General features: G+C 41.2%; 1 protein-coding gene across 1 annotated transcript; it reads left to right on the forward strand.

The window, feature by feature from the left end:
• The first annotated feature begins 10,876 nt into the window (after window positions 1–10,876).
• LOC105050597 (uncharacterized) lies at window positions 10,877–11,770 on the forward strand. The gene has a single exon (XM_010930681.3). It carries the CDS (start codon window positions 10,877–10,879, stop codon window positions 11,462–11,464), a length of 588 nt encoding a protein of 195 aa, XP_010928983.1. The 3' UTR covers window positions 11,465–11,770.
• The last annotated feature ends 650 nt before the right edge of the window (window positions 11,771–12,420 follow it).

Genomic DNA, 12,420 nt, shown 5'->3' on the forward strand with positions numbered 1-12,420 from the left:
GAAGTCACCTGACAAGGGAAAGTTAGCGGCCCAGTCTGCTGCTTGATTGCCCTCCCTACATATATGAGAAATTTTGAAGGATTGAAAATGAGTAACCCACAGTTTTATATCTTGCATCCAGGGGGAAAGATACATTTTATTATGTGACAAATCATTAAGCCAAGAGATAACAACAGAAGAGTCCCCTTGAATCGAAACATCTTGAACATGGAAATGATCAACAAGGTGTTTGATGCCTAGCCAGGCACCAATAAGATCTGCAAAAACGAAACTGATGAATAAGAGATAAGTTTACCCCCAATCGAGAGCATGGACCCTTCAGGGTCACGAATAACAAACCCACCTGCTGCTCTTTGCGAAGTTACTGTTCCATCAAAATTAACACTGATCACTCCAAAGAGAGGGGGTATCCAGGAAATTAGGTTGTTAGATAAAGGATGCTGCATACACAGCTTGAGACTACCCCAGTGCCTTGACTGGGAGATCACTGCATGCGAAGAAGCTTGTGGTGTATCGAACCGATCTTTATAGAAGCAAGAACACAACCGAAGAAGATGCAATGGTTGGGCATATTGAGTTTGAAATATTCTCTGATTCCTTGCCATCCAAACGAGACATGCCATATATATAGCAATAGCCTTACCCTTCTTCTCCACTCTGGAGTTAGCCAGGTATGCTATCAATTCCGGCAAAGAAGAAGGGATAGAACATCCAAAGTGATACCATAAAAGAAGCCAACAATGTTGCGCAAATACACGTGATGATTACATGTTGTCAGTCCTCCACAGAAGCAGCACGCAAATCACACTGAGGCGAAGAAGAGTGCAACATATGTCTGTATGGTAGTAGTTCTTTAGTGGGTAAACATTGCCAAAGAAGTTTCCAACAAAAACATCTTACCCGCTTGGGAACACATAGTTGCCAAATCCAGGCAAAATGATATGCAAATGTAAAAGAAGGAGATGGAAAAAGAGCTGCAGAAATATCTTTAGAAGAAATAATTATAGATTTTGAAGGAGCCCAACCTAACTGATCAAACCAAAAAGCTTGTGCAAGAGGCATAGAAATAATTATGGTCATCATCTCAGTATTAAAAATAGAGGCCAATAATGAAATATTCCATATTTTATCAGGTAAAATAAAATCAGCTATCGTATAAGCCTCCAGTTCAATGTTAACATTGGCAAACGAAGGCCAATGAGACAAAGGCACATTCTACAGCCAAGAATCAGTCCACACATTTATTGACGATCTATTGCCAATTAGCCACATAAACTGAAACTGAATATGTTTCCTAATAGCAGCAATTTCCACCAGATAGGGGAGCTACGAGTGGGTGGTCTATAGGCAACCCAGGAAGGATAAAATCTATATTTGGAATAAACCAGTTGGGCCCACAAAGAAGAGAGTTGTAAGACCAACTTGCGGCTAGCTCACCCAATAGGAAAGCTTGTCTTTGACGAAGGGAGAGGAAGCCCAACCCACCGGCATTCTTAGAGGAACAAATGATTTCCCAAGAGATTAGATAAGCACCTCTCCAAGAAATGGAGTGCCCCCATAAAAACGATCAAAATTCCCACTCAAAATAATCTAAAACAAAAGTTGAAACAGGAAGCAAGGCCATGGCATACATCCCAATGGAGGCCAGTACCGATTGTACAAGAGTAACTCTACCAACAAATGAAAGAGCTCTCCATTTTCAAGACTGAATTTTAGTCAGAATTTTTCAATAAGAAAAGTAAAATCAGTTGGGTTGGGTGCAATTTAGTATTAGAAATAGGGACTCCCAAATATTTTCAAACTCCTGTCTTATGAGGCATAGCAAAGATGGAGGTAATTGATTGCTTGATTGTAGGAGCAATAGATGGGCTAATAATAATAAAAGATGTAGATGACTTTCGATGACATGTGCTTAAGCCGTGTTGAATTGGTCAGAGATTTAGGTCTTTAACTGTCCTATTTGCTCAAAGTGCGGGGTTTTGGGATGCACATCAATTCATGCTGAGATTAAACCAATATATTTTTCTATGCTTTGGATTAGTTAAGCAGGATGCGATCTAAGAAGAGGTCTGATTGTTACCAAAGAAAAAGAAGAGGTCTGATTTTTTAAGCAGAGAACAGATATAGATTTGGGATTAAGTTTAATCAGCTGATTGAAATTGGACTTTGGGCTGGATCTAAAATTCTGCTAGCGGACTTCAATTTTCTATGATGCAAGACTTGATGGGCCAAAACAAATTCATGAGAGAGAACTGGATCGATGCTTCAAACTTAATCCTAATCAACAACTTTATTAAATCGTTAGGTCCATCATTGGTCAAATTAAATTTCAAAATGGCTGAATTAAAGCAGCAACCTAGCAACACTATAACCATTTCGGAGGCCTTCTATTCTGTTGTTAGCGGGTGTCCTATTGGGCTGGGTTTGGATTGAGTAGGTCTACGTTGGTGGATCCAATCGTGTATGAATCGGGACTGGAAGTGAATCCTTAAAATTATTCACTATTAACATAAAATAAAAACATAATTAATAAGCTTCATAACAAACATGAAAATCTAAATATTAAATTTATATCATAGATTGGTATACTATCGGGTCAAGCAGGCCTGCAGGGTTCATGAAAATCAAACCCATATCTTGACTTGACATACAGGTAGGGACTCGACCGAGTCCAAGTCAAATTCGGGTCCGTAGGTTTCGGTGACACGTGTAGCATATGCAAACACATGCAGCTTGTGAATTGTCGAGACGTGAGGTTTAATTTAAAGAGGTTTTGGTCGTTTCTTGACTGACTACTTGATGGAAAGACTATAGGATAGAAAAGATCAGGAGATGAGAGTGGAGAAATACAGCAGTATAAAGGGTTGTGAACAGGGCCGATAGTGATCATTATTGGCGTGTCAAGAAGGGAATGAACCCATCACAAAGTCCCAGGCTGCAAGCTAGTGAAGAGAGACCAATTGTGATCACATGCTCCCAACCTCCCGGTTAGAACAGAGGAGAAAAAAAAAAGAGAAAAGGCTCGCATCTAGAGAAAATGAAAAGTCCCCTTCCTACAGTCGACGGTCGGTGTTCTGAGAAATGGCGTCTCATTACATCAACATGGTTGGACTGTGATATGGATTGTTCGCGCTTCTTGACCTAATTGAGGTAAATTTTGACGGTTCGGTCACTGGAAACGCTGGGGTGCCAGGTTCATCCACTGAGATTTTGTTGGATGCTCATTTTTTTGTGGGTTAATGCACTCTGTTCGTCAAGGCAGTGGGATATGTCTTAATTGTGGACAACCAGAATTTTTTCAAGGCTTCCTATATTTGCATGGAAGGTAACCAACAAGCTGACTATCTCGCAGCAAAGACCTCAATCAAGAACTTTGACCATTCTTTTCTCTTTCTTTTTTTTTTTTGAGCATAATCCACCTCATTAACAGTAAAAGATACTTACGGAGAGGTCAAAAACGTCGCCGCCGTTCACATGACAGAGTAGCCGATTACAGGTTCAGAACTACTACAGAGACTTCCTAAAGACCGAAAATGGAAAAAAAACAAAAACAAAAACACCCACAGTGCATACAGAAACCAAGGTAACACAAATTGCCCACCGAAGAGTCGGCGACGTCTTCTTCCAGTCTAAGCCATTATTGCTCCCGTAAAGAACCAGCAAATGCAGAACCAACAACCAGAGGTGGGGTAATCATCCGTTCAAAGCATTCCTCAGTCCTTAAAGCTTGTTCCATAACTTGTGCGTTCATCGAGTTGTCTGGTATTACATAGGATCGACCAGGAATTGAAACACTGTGACGCTTGCTCACAGACTGATCTCACTGAGCCATGCCTGTTTAATAAAGCGTCCAGTGTTCCTTTCTATATATGGATTGTTCTATCAATAAAATCTGAGACTCGATCGCTCTTCTCCTATCAGAGAATAATATAACTCTTTTTATTGGAGATGTCTGGCCAGAATACTATCTTCACATGATCTTTTCGATACCACGCATTGCAGCAAGAAGGAAGAAGAAATAAAATAGAAATAATTAAATACGTGGATTAGCCAAAAGACTGGTCTCCATGGAACATGCAAGCTTCACTATGAGAAAAGAGAAAATTACAAGAGAAGATCACACCCTCAATTCATGTACACCCAATCTCTTCTTTACAAAAAGCTTTCCCTCACAAAAGCTCTCTCTCTAGAAAGATCTCCTTAAATCTCTGAAGCGATTGCTGTCCGCTGGCGAATAGTTTATCTGAAGCACCCTGCTCCTATTCTCTGTCGGCGCTTCTCGGTCTGCTGCAGCTCTGGATCCTCTGCCAAACAATCACGCCGTTGTCTCCTTTGTTCTGCCACAGGTCTTTTAAAGACCTGAATTCCAGTTAGACCCAATGTAGGAGTCCTATCACAGCTCAAATAGACTTCTGTCAATTGGATCTCAGCCGCATGTATCCCAAGCCCTTCGATCATGCGTCCTGCACAAAATCTAGTGCAATATGATGCCCAAATACCTCTGGAAATGCAGGAAAATCATGTTCGATCCACGGTGGACCACGAGGAACATGAGGGTTCTCGCGATCCACATCTCCTTCCGTGGATCGACGATCCATGATGGACCGCATGAGATCGCATGGGATGCGCCCTACGTGCGCCCGTCTGGACCTGGACCGCACTCCGCATGCGCCCGTGCATCCGTGCACTGGGCTGCGTGCTCGCGGTCAGGCCGCGTGCCGCCGTGCACGTTCACAGCACCATGGCCTCCACCACCTCGTGAGCCGTGCCACTTTCTCCGGACTTCTTATGGTGTAACTTCTCCATCTGGACTCCGTTTGGACTGATCTTGGGTTCGTTGGACTCTGTTCATCATTGCAGATCTCGCTGTGGGCTCAGTATGGATCAAATCTTGAGACGTCAAATCCTAACAATCTCCACCTCAACTCGATATTTGACTTTCTCCTAACTTTAAGAGCTTCTGGATCTCCTGACCTCCATGCCTTAGGGCAATTGCCTACTGATCATGGATGGACAAACATGAAAGTCAAGCTAGGCCATTCGATTTTATCTTTATCGTACGCTATGCTCTTCCTGACTTGAGATATGCTCAGGTATCATCCTGTGACAATAGGAATCTCACCCTGCGATATCGCCTCTCATCCTCTCAGTATCGTATCTCGTACCCAATCCTTCTCCACCTGGAGCTCCACCTCACTGTGGGCTTCTCCTAGCTTCTAAAGCTCTATCTCGCACTGAGCTCCCCGTCAGGTAGTAATGTCCTCTCTTTCTCTTCTTCCACTCCAGAAGAACCTTATCACCATGTAACACTTTCAGGATTCCTCCACCAGCTACCGTCTTATAGCCTCTCGAATCTAGTCTACTCAGTGAGATAAGATTCTATCTGAAATCAGGTATGTATCAAACCTCCCCCAATCTCCTCATTGCACCATCATGTGTCCTCCAGCTAATCGTCTCGATACCTCTGATCGTACAACCTGATCCATCCAACAGATAAACAGTACCCTCACTGCTCTCCAGGGAGTCAAACTACTCCTCTCTGCAACATATATAATAGGTGCATGCAAAATCTAAAATCTACTGCTGGAAAAAAGTAGATACCTTGTCAGATATCTCCAAGACATCACCTTCTAACTTGCTATTGACCGTCGTTGTAGTAGCCCTCGTCCGATCTCTAAGTTGAGAGTAATCTCTTGCTAGATACCCCAATTCATCACACCGATAATATTTGGTCTTGCTCAAATCCCTCATCCTGGATTTAGACTGCCCTTGCCACGATCTTTTATCACTCTATCTACCGCCTCCTACTATTTCAGAAACCATCAAAGCTGAGCTGCCACTTGAGCTCGAAGCTGGGTTCTTCCTCTTGAGAACTTCATTTTGAAGAATCAACATGATGACCTCATCCATCTTAATGGTGCTTTTTTTCACTAAAAGAGCAGTCGCTAAGGATTCATACGAAGGGGGAAGCAATGCTAGCAAGACCCACCCTAATCTTCTCCTCAACTTTTTTGCCAACATTGAGAAAATCGGTGAGGACCTTCTGGAAGTAGCTGAGATGTTCCTGTATGCTTTGTCCCTCAGTTATCTGCAGCTGATAGAACTGTCTCCAGAAGAAGATAGTGTTGGTGAGAGACTTCGCCATATACAACTCCTCAAGCTTCGACCACAGCACCGTCGGAGAAGTCTTACCAAGCACATGAATCACCACTTCATCTGCTAAGTACAAGCGGATCGTACTTACCGCCTATATTTGGAACCGCCTCCAATCCTGCACCTTCATGGTAGTCAGCTTTTTGTCACACAAGAAATCATCGATCAACCCTTGCTGGATGAGTACGTCCTTCGCCCTTGCCTGCTACAAAAAAAATTATTTTTTCTATCAAACCTATTGATCTCCATCTTAATTGAATATATCTTCTCTATCTCTAATCTTATACATCCTGGTACCACCTTACTCTGATACCACTTATTGGGGCTGTCTGGCTAGGACACCTCCTCCATATGACATATTCAATACCATGCATCATAACAGGAAGAAAGAAAAAATAAAATAAAAATAATCAAATTCGTGGATCAGCCAAAAGACTCGCCTCCACGGGGCATGCAAGTTTCTCTATAAGAAAAAAAAAATTATAAGAGAAGATTATACCCTCAACCCTCGTACGTCTAATCTCTCCCTTACAAAAAGCTCTCTCTCACAAAAGCCTCTCTCTAGGAAGACCTCCTGAACCCTTGAAGCGACCGCTGTCCACTGCTTGATAGTCTACCTAAAGAACTCTACTCCTGCTCTCTGTCGGTGCCTCTCGGTCTGCTGCAACTTTGGATCCTCTGCCGAAACAACCACACCACTGTCCCCTTTGTTCTGCCACAGGTCTTTTAAAGATCTGAATCCCAATTTGACTCGATGTAGGAGTCCTATCATAGCTCAAATAGACTTTTGTCCATTGGATCTAAGCCGCATGTATCCCAGGCCCTCCGGTCGTGCGTCCCACACAAAATCTTATGCGATACGATGTCCAAATACCCCTAAAAATGTAGAGAAATCATATTCAATCCACGGTGGACCGCGAGAAACGTGAAAGAAATATTCTCGCGGTCTATGCCTCCTTCCATGGATCGGCAGTCCACGATGGACTATGTGAGATTGTGCAGAATGCGCCCTACATGCGCCCGCTTGGGCTTAGGCCGCATACATCCGTGCATCTGCATGCTGGGCTGTGTGCCACCGTGCGCACTAGCACCGCCGCGGCCTCCGCCAGCCCGCCGCCGGCCTCCACCGCCTCGTGGGCTATGCCATCTCCTCCGGGCTTTTTTTCTGCTTTACTTCTTCATCCGGACTCCGTTTGGACTGATCTTAGATTCGTTGGATTCCGTTCGTCGTCGCGGACCTCGCTGTAAGCTCAATGTAGATTGAATTTTGAGATGTCAAATTCTAACACTTTTTATCTTGTATTTGCCGAGTGTTTTGATAGTTCTTTCAATAGAATCTGAGACACAACTGCTCTTTTTATTGGGCAACAAAATAACCCGTTTCTATTGTATATTTGCAGATTGTTTTGACTATTCTTTCAATAAAATCTGAGGTTTAACCGGTCATCTTATTGGTAAAATAATAATAATAATAATAAAATTTGGGGAACTTATTGACCGGTCCTGACTCTAAAAATAAACCCCTCTTAACCATTTTTTAAACACTCGATCCATGGGATGGTGATTGGTGACGATGTGTTTTTTAACTTCCAGTCCCTCTCAACCATACACAACCTGCAATGATGGTGAATAGGAGAGGGACTGTAAATTATAGGACCACTCAACAACTTTTACCCTTACACGCAAGCCCATGGAGCGACCGCGTGTTTAATATTCTTGTAATATGAATCATGACATATTAAAAGTCATCAAGACAAACATGGTTTAGCATTATCCCAGAAGAAGTCCATAAAAGATATACAAATCGAAATCCTATGGTTATTATAAAAAATATGTGCATAAATTATCTCTCCTACCTTTTGATGAGGAAAGCGCGAGGGTAGTGATTGTTTATTAAAAACACAGGTGATATAAGACTGCGAAGATTACTCCATTTCTCACTTCACTTTCCATGCCCTGCGTCGCTGACCTCTTCTTGCTTAGATTCCATGTTCACCGGAAGTCATACTTTCATGTCAGGCGAGGAGGCATTCCACCAAAGGAAAGACACCTGGGAAGTGACCGAACTCAAAATCAAGGGAATTAACTTGACTTGAGGTTGGACTAATCTAGTTTCACCTGCCTCAAGATTGAGAAGCTTTTTGATCCCAAATTGGTTCTTTCTTATTAAAGAGGTCAATTGGGCTGTCACGGATTGCTTTTTGCTGCAACATTAATCTCTGTGCCCTTGTAATTTAATAATAGAATCCATGAGTGGGCAACCTGTTAGGGTGCATATTAGAGATCTTGCAGTATTAGCTTGTTTTTTATTCCTGCACTCACTGAGTGGGCAACCTTAACCGGCGGTGGCTGAGATTTAGGCATGATTGTGTTTGTTGCATGCGTCCCATTTGTCCATGCGACCCTGAAGCTTAGTCTGAAAACGGGATGAAGTGTGTGATAGGACACTTGTCAGTTATCATGTCACACTTTTGAGATAGCTATCAAATAAGAATTTCTTTGGAAAATTCAGCAGGATTGGCAATCCATTTGAGTAGCCCATATCAATTCAATAGATCTACGACCCAAATCCGGTGGAAGGAAAAAAAAAAAAACATGGAGGTTATTTTTTTCTCCTGCAGATATAGAGAATAAGGATGGGATTTAGGCTAAGATTAGAATGGATCTTTAAAATAATATAGATCAGGGAGGCCAACATATCCAATTTCTATAGAACATTCAGTCCAATTGTGCTGCATTTTCAAAGAAAATAAACTAATAAATTAAAACTATGATTCACAGTAGATTTGGTGTAACCAGAGAGAACGAGTACAACTACTATTTTTACTACAAATAGTAATATTTTACTTTTTTTAAAAAAAAGTTTACTAAAAATAACGTGTTTTTTTTTTTTTTTTTTACTAAAAAGAAGAAAATTATTTTCGTCTTTGTGTCTATGAATACAAACAGGTTAGCGTACAGATGATGAAGGCTGGGGCCGTTTTCCGTCTTCCGCCGTGATTGCCGGGGTGATGTCATTTTGAAGTACAGAAAGATCTCATCTCTGCGGAGCCTCTCTTTTCCTGAGCACACCAAATGGATGAATAACAAATGCGGCCTCAATCGAATGGCTAGAATTCTAGAAACTCATAGCCCATGCCATCTATGGAATCAAATAATGATGCCATCAAATGGAAAATAAAAGTGTGCTGTTCTGAAACTCCATTCTCCTCCACTCCTCTGAAAAGAACAACAAACAAATCTCTCTCTCTCTCCGTGAGGAGGCTTCTTTGGTCATTTTGATACACACACTTTGATTAATGTAAGATGTGACAAAAACCTAGCATTTGGATAGAAGATGCGGTAAAAAAGCTTATATGATAGTAGTACCTTTTTAGTTGGGCGCGCTAATTCAGTAAGTTTGAATGGAAGTAATTAAAGAAAGCTGATGACGGCATAGGATTCCTTTGCGCAATCTCGATCTCCTTTTCTTTTTCATGTTAGACGGCATAGGATTCCACAATTATTCACCAACGTATAATGCAACAAATATTTTTTTTGTCCTCTCATAATTTCATCTTTATTCCAAAGGGTGATAGCTAGGTATTCCACAACGAATTGATCTCTCCATTAATATAATCAAATGAGGCTTAGAACTCATGTGACATAAATGTTAGTACTTATTATATTTGTTCTTAGATATGAAAGGTAAGCATCATTCCAACATGTTGTAAATCAACAAAAATGGGTTGATAAATACAACCCTCTTATTCGTTTTTACATGCCCAAGGAAGGGTTTCAAACAATTCGTAGTCTACACTCTAAGCCTAATCTTTCTCTTTTTTACAAAAAAAAATTAATGTAATCTCTAATTAAGCACATGCAAGAATAGTTTTTTTTTTTCCCCCCTCCACCCACTGCCCCACGCACACAGAGGCAGAAAGAGTTTAAGAAATGGTAATTACTTTAAGCACCATTAGGAAAATGAGCTTATTTCCTTTGTTTTCCCCTACTTAGGTAAGTAATCATGGCTACCTTTCAAAGGAATCTCAAACCTAGAAAGTGAGTGTTTTGGACTGCTTTGCAGACGCTGTTTGACTTAGGAGAATATGGAAGGAAAAAGAAGGAAGCTATGTCTCACGATTTTCCATGTGCTTGGTATATCTTCCATGTGGTTTAGGGTTCACCTACTATTACTGCTCCCATTCCCTTTTTTTCTCCTTTGTTCTAGATATTCTCTCCAAATATGCTAATGTCAAGGGAAGCCACACCAATCTTCTCCTCCTTCCCAACCATCATCAAGACCTCCTATATAGAACCCTTAAAAGTAATACCAGCATCCACATTAATTAACTAGAAGGATAAGTTACCAAAAGTACATATATATATATTTTGTAAATTTCAAATAACATTGTCGATCTATATATTTACAATGTCACAAATTTTTAATTATGTTGCAAGAACTAACAATAGCCACGTCCATGAACTGGCACCTTGGCATTCGACTAGCTGTCTTTTAGATCCACAAAAAGGATTAATTAACACTTACTCTCTCCCTAAAGAAGGTATGTTGTGAGTTAACAAATTAAACTAGAGCTAAAAGGCTATATACATATGGATAAAGAAGCCAACCATCTCTTTCAGAAAAAGGTCAGTTCGGTTATTTCGTTCCACTGGAGTGGCAAATGTGTGGCCCAACTTGCTTATAAAGCCATGGGTGTCCTAAACTAAGGTGCTGGACCTCATGGCTCGCCAACCCCATCTACATTCCCTGCGCTCTCTCTATGATTTCACTGTGAAACCACCATGCCCAAGTTCAACCTCACGCAAGATAAAAGCCCTCCTTCAAGCCTATGTCTTCCGGCACGTCTGCCATGTCGTCCAAGCCATCACCAATGCCAAGTCCATGGTCATGGAGCTTCTCAACAAGAAGAGCACCCTGGCCACCAACCACACCATCAAGCTAAGGGGGAAGAAAAAGAAGAAGCTCCTTAGCTCCATTAGGCTGCGTTTCAACTGGTCCTCGTCACATGTGATACCGGTTCCAGAGCCCACAAGCATGGAGGGTTTCGACATGAGTCGCATGTATTACGACTCGACGTGGAATTCCATAATATCCACTGAGGAGGGTGATGAAGACATGGAGCCGGCACTCTCTGGGTACCTCCATTGGCTTGAGGAGAAGAATTCCGAGGCTTCAGTGGGGGATGAGTATGGGAGTGAGATAGACCGGCTGGCGGAGAAGTTCATTGCAAGGTGCCATGAGAAATTTAGGTTGGAGAAGCAGGAGTCCTACAGGAGGTACCAAGAGATGCTTGCTAGAAGCATGTGAAGCAGTGATGATGTAGTTTAGATGTCTTAGTTGTTGAGTTCAAACTCAAACTAGATTAGTTCTTGTGGGTTGAGCTGTGGTTCTTGTCCTTTTTGTCTTTCTTCTCAGTTTAATTACATGGGCTGTGAAGACCGTAGAGTTGATGTCAATTTGGAGGTCTTGGAGTTTGATTAGAGGTTTTAAAGTCCCATTGTTGTTGAACTTCCAGAGAATTCTTCCTCCTCTCCTTTAATGTTTGTTTGTGGTGAATAATGCATGTCATCTTTCCCGAGGATATAAAAAACTTCTCTCTAATATTATATGGTCATCAGTATTTCTTCCAACTGACGTCAATGCAAAGCATGGGATCTCTCTCTCTCTCTCTCTCTCATCATCAAAAAAAAAAAAAGTTATGTCTCTCTCTCTAGATGCCTTCTATTTAACCCTGGAACTAATCAAATTCAAATCTGAGAACACGTATTAGGCTTCCCAGGTAAAAAGTGTTACTTTAGTCATGACCAAAAAGTTTATCACTTTAAGAATCTTTGAAGGGTTAAAATTTAGGTGAACAATTATTCGAGAATCAGGCACTGAGAAAACCATGTGTAATTCAGTAGTACAGACATACCAAGCATGAAATTTCCCATTAGCTTTTACAAAAATTAGTTCTGCAGGCACAGGATTATCATGGTTTAGAGTCTTGAGTTACATAATCTAGGTTTTATATATGTTACCAACTTGTTCATCTTTCGTCTTTATCAGAAAATGTGAGAGAGCATGTTCTAAGGTGTCTTTCAGTTTTTATACTAGATAAATCATAGACAGCGATCTACTTGGTTTTCTTTTTCTTTTTCTTTTTCTTTTCTGAGGTTTTACTTAATTTTCTGGTAAAACACAAATCAAGATGAACCAGTGAAGCCAGAGTTTGTTCATGATAACTAGGAATTTATAACTTTGCATCTCTGTGATTTCTAGGA

Source organism: Elaeis guineensis, chromosome 8 (assembly GCF_000442705.2).
Source record: "Elaeis guineensis isolate ETL-2024a chromosome 8, EG11, whole genome shotgun sequence".
Taxonomy (NCBI): Eukaryota; Viridiplantae; Streptophyta; class Magnoliopsida; order Arecales; family Arecaceae; genus Elaeis; species Elaeis guineensis.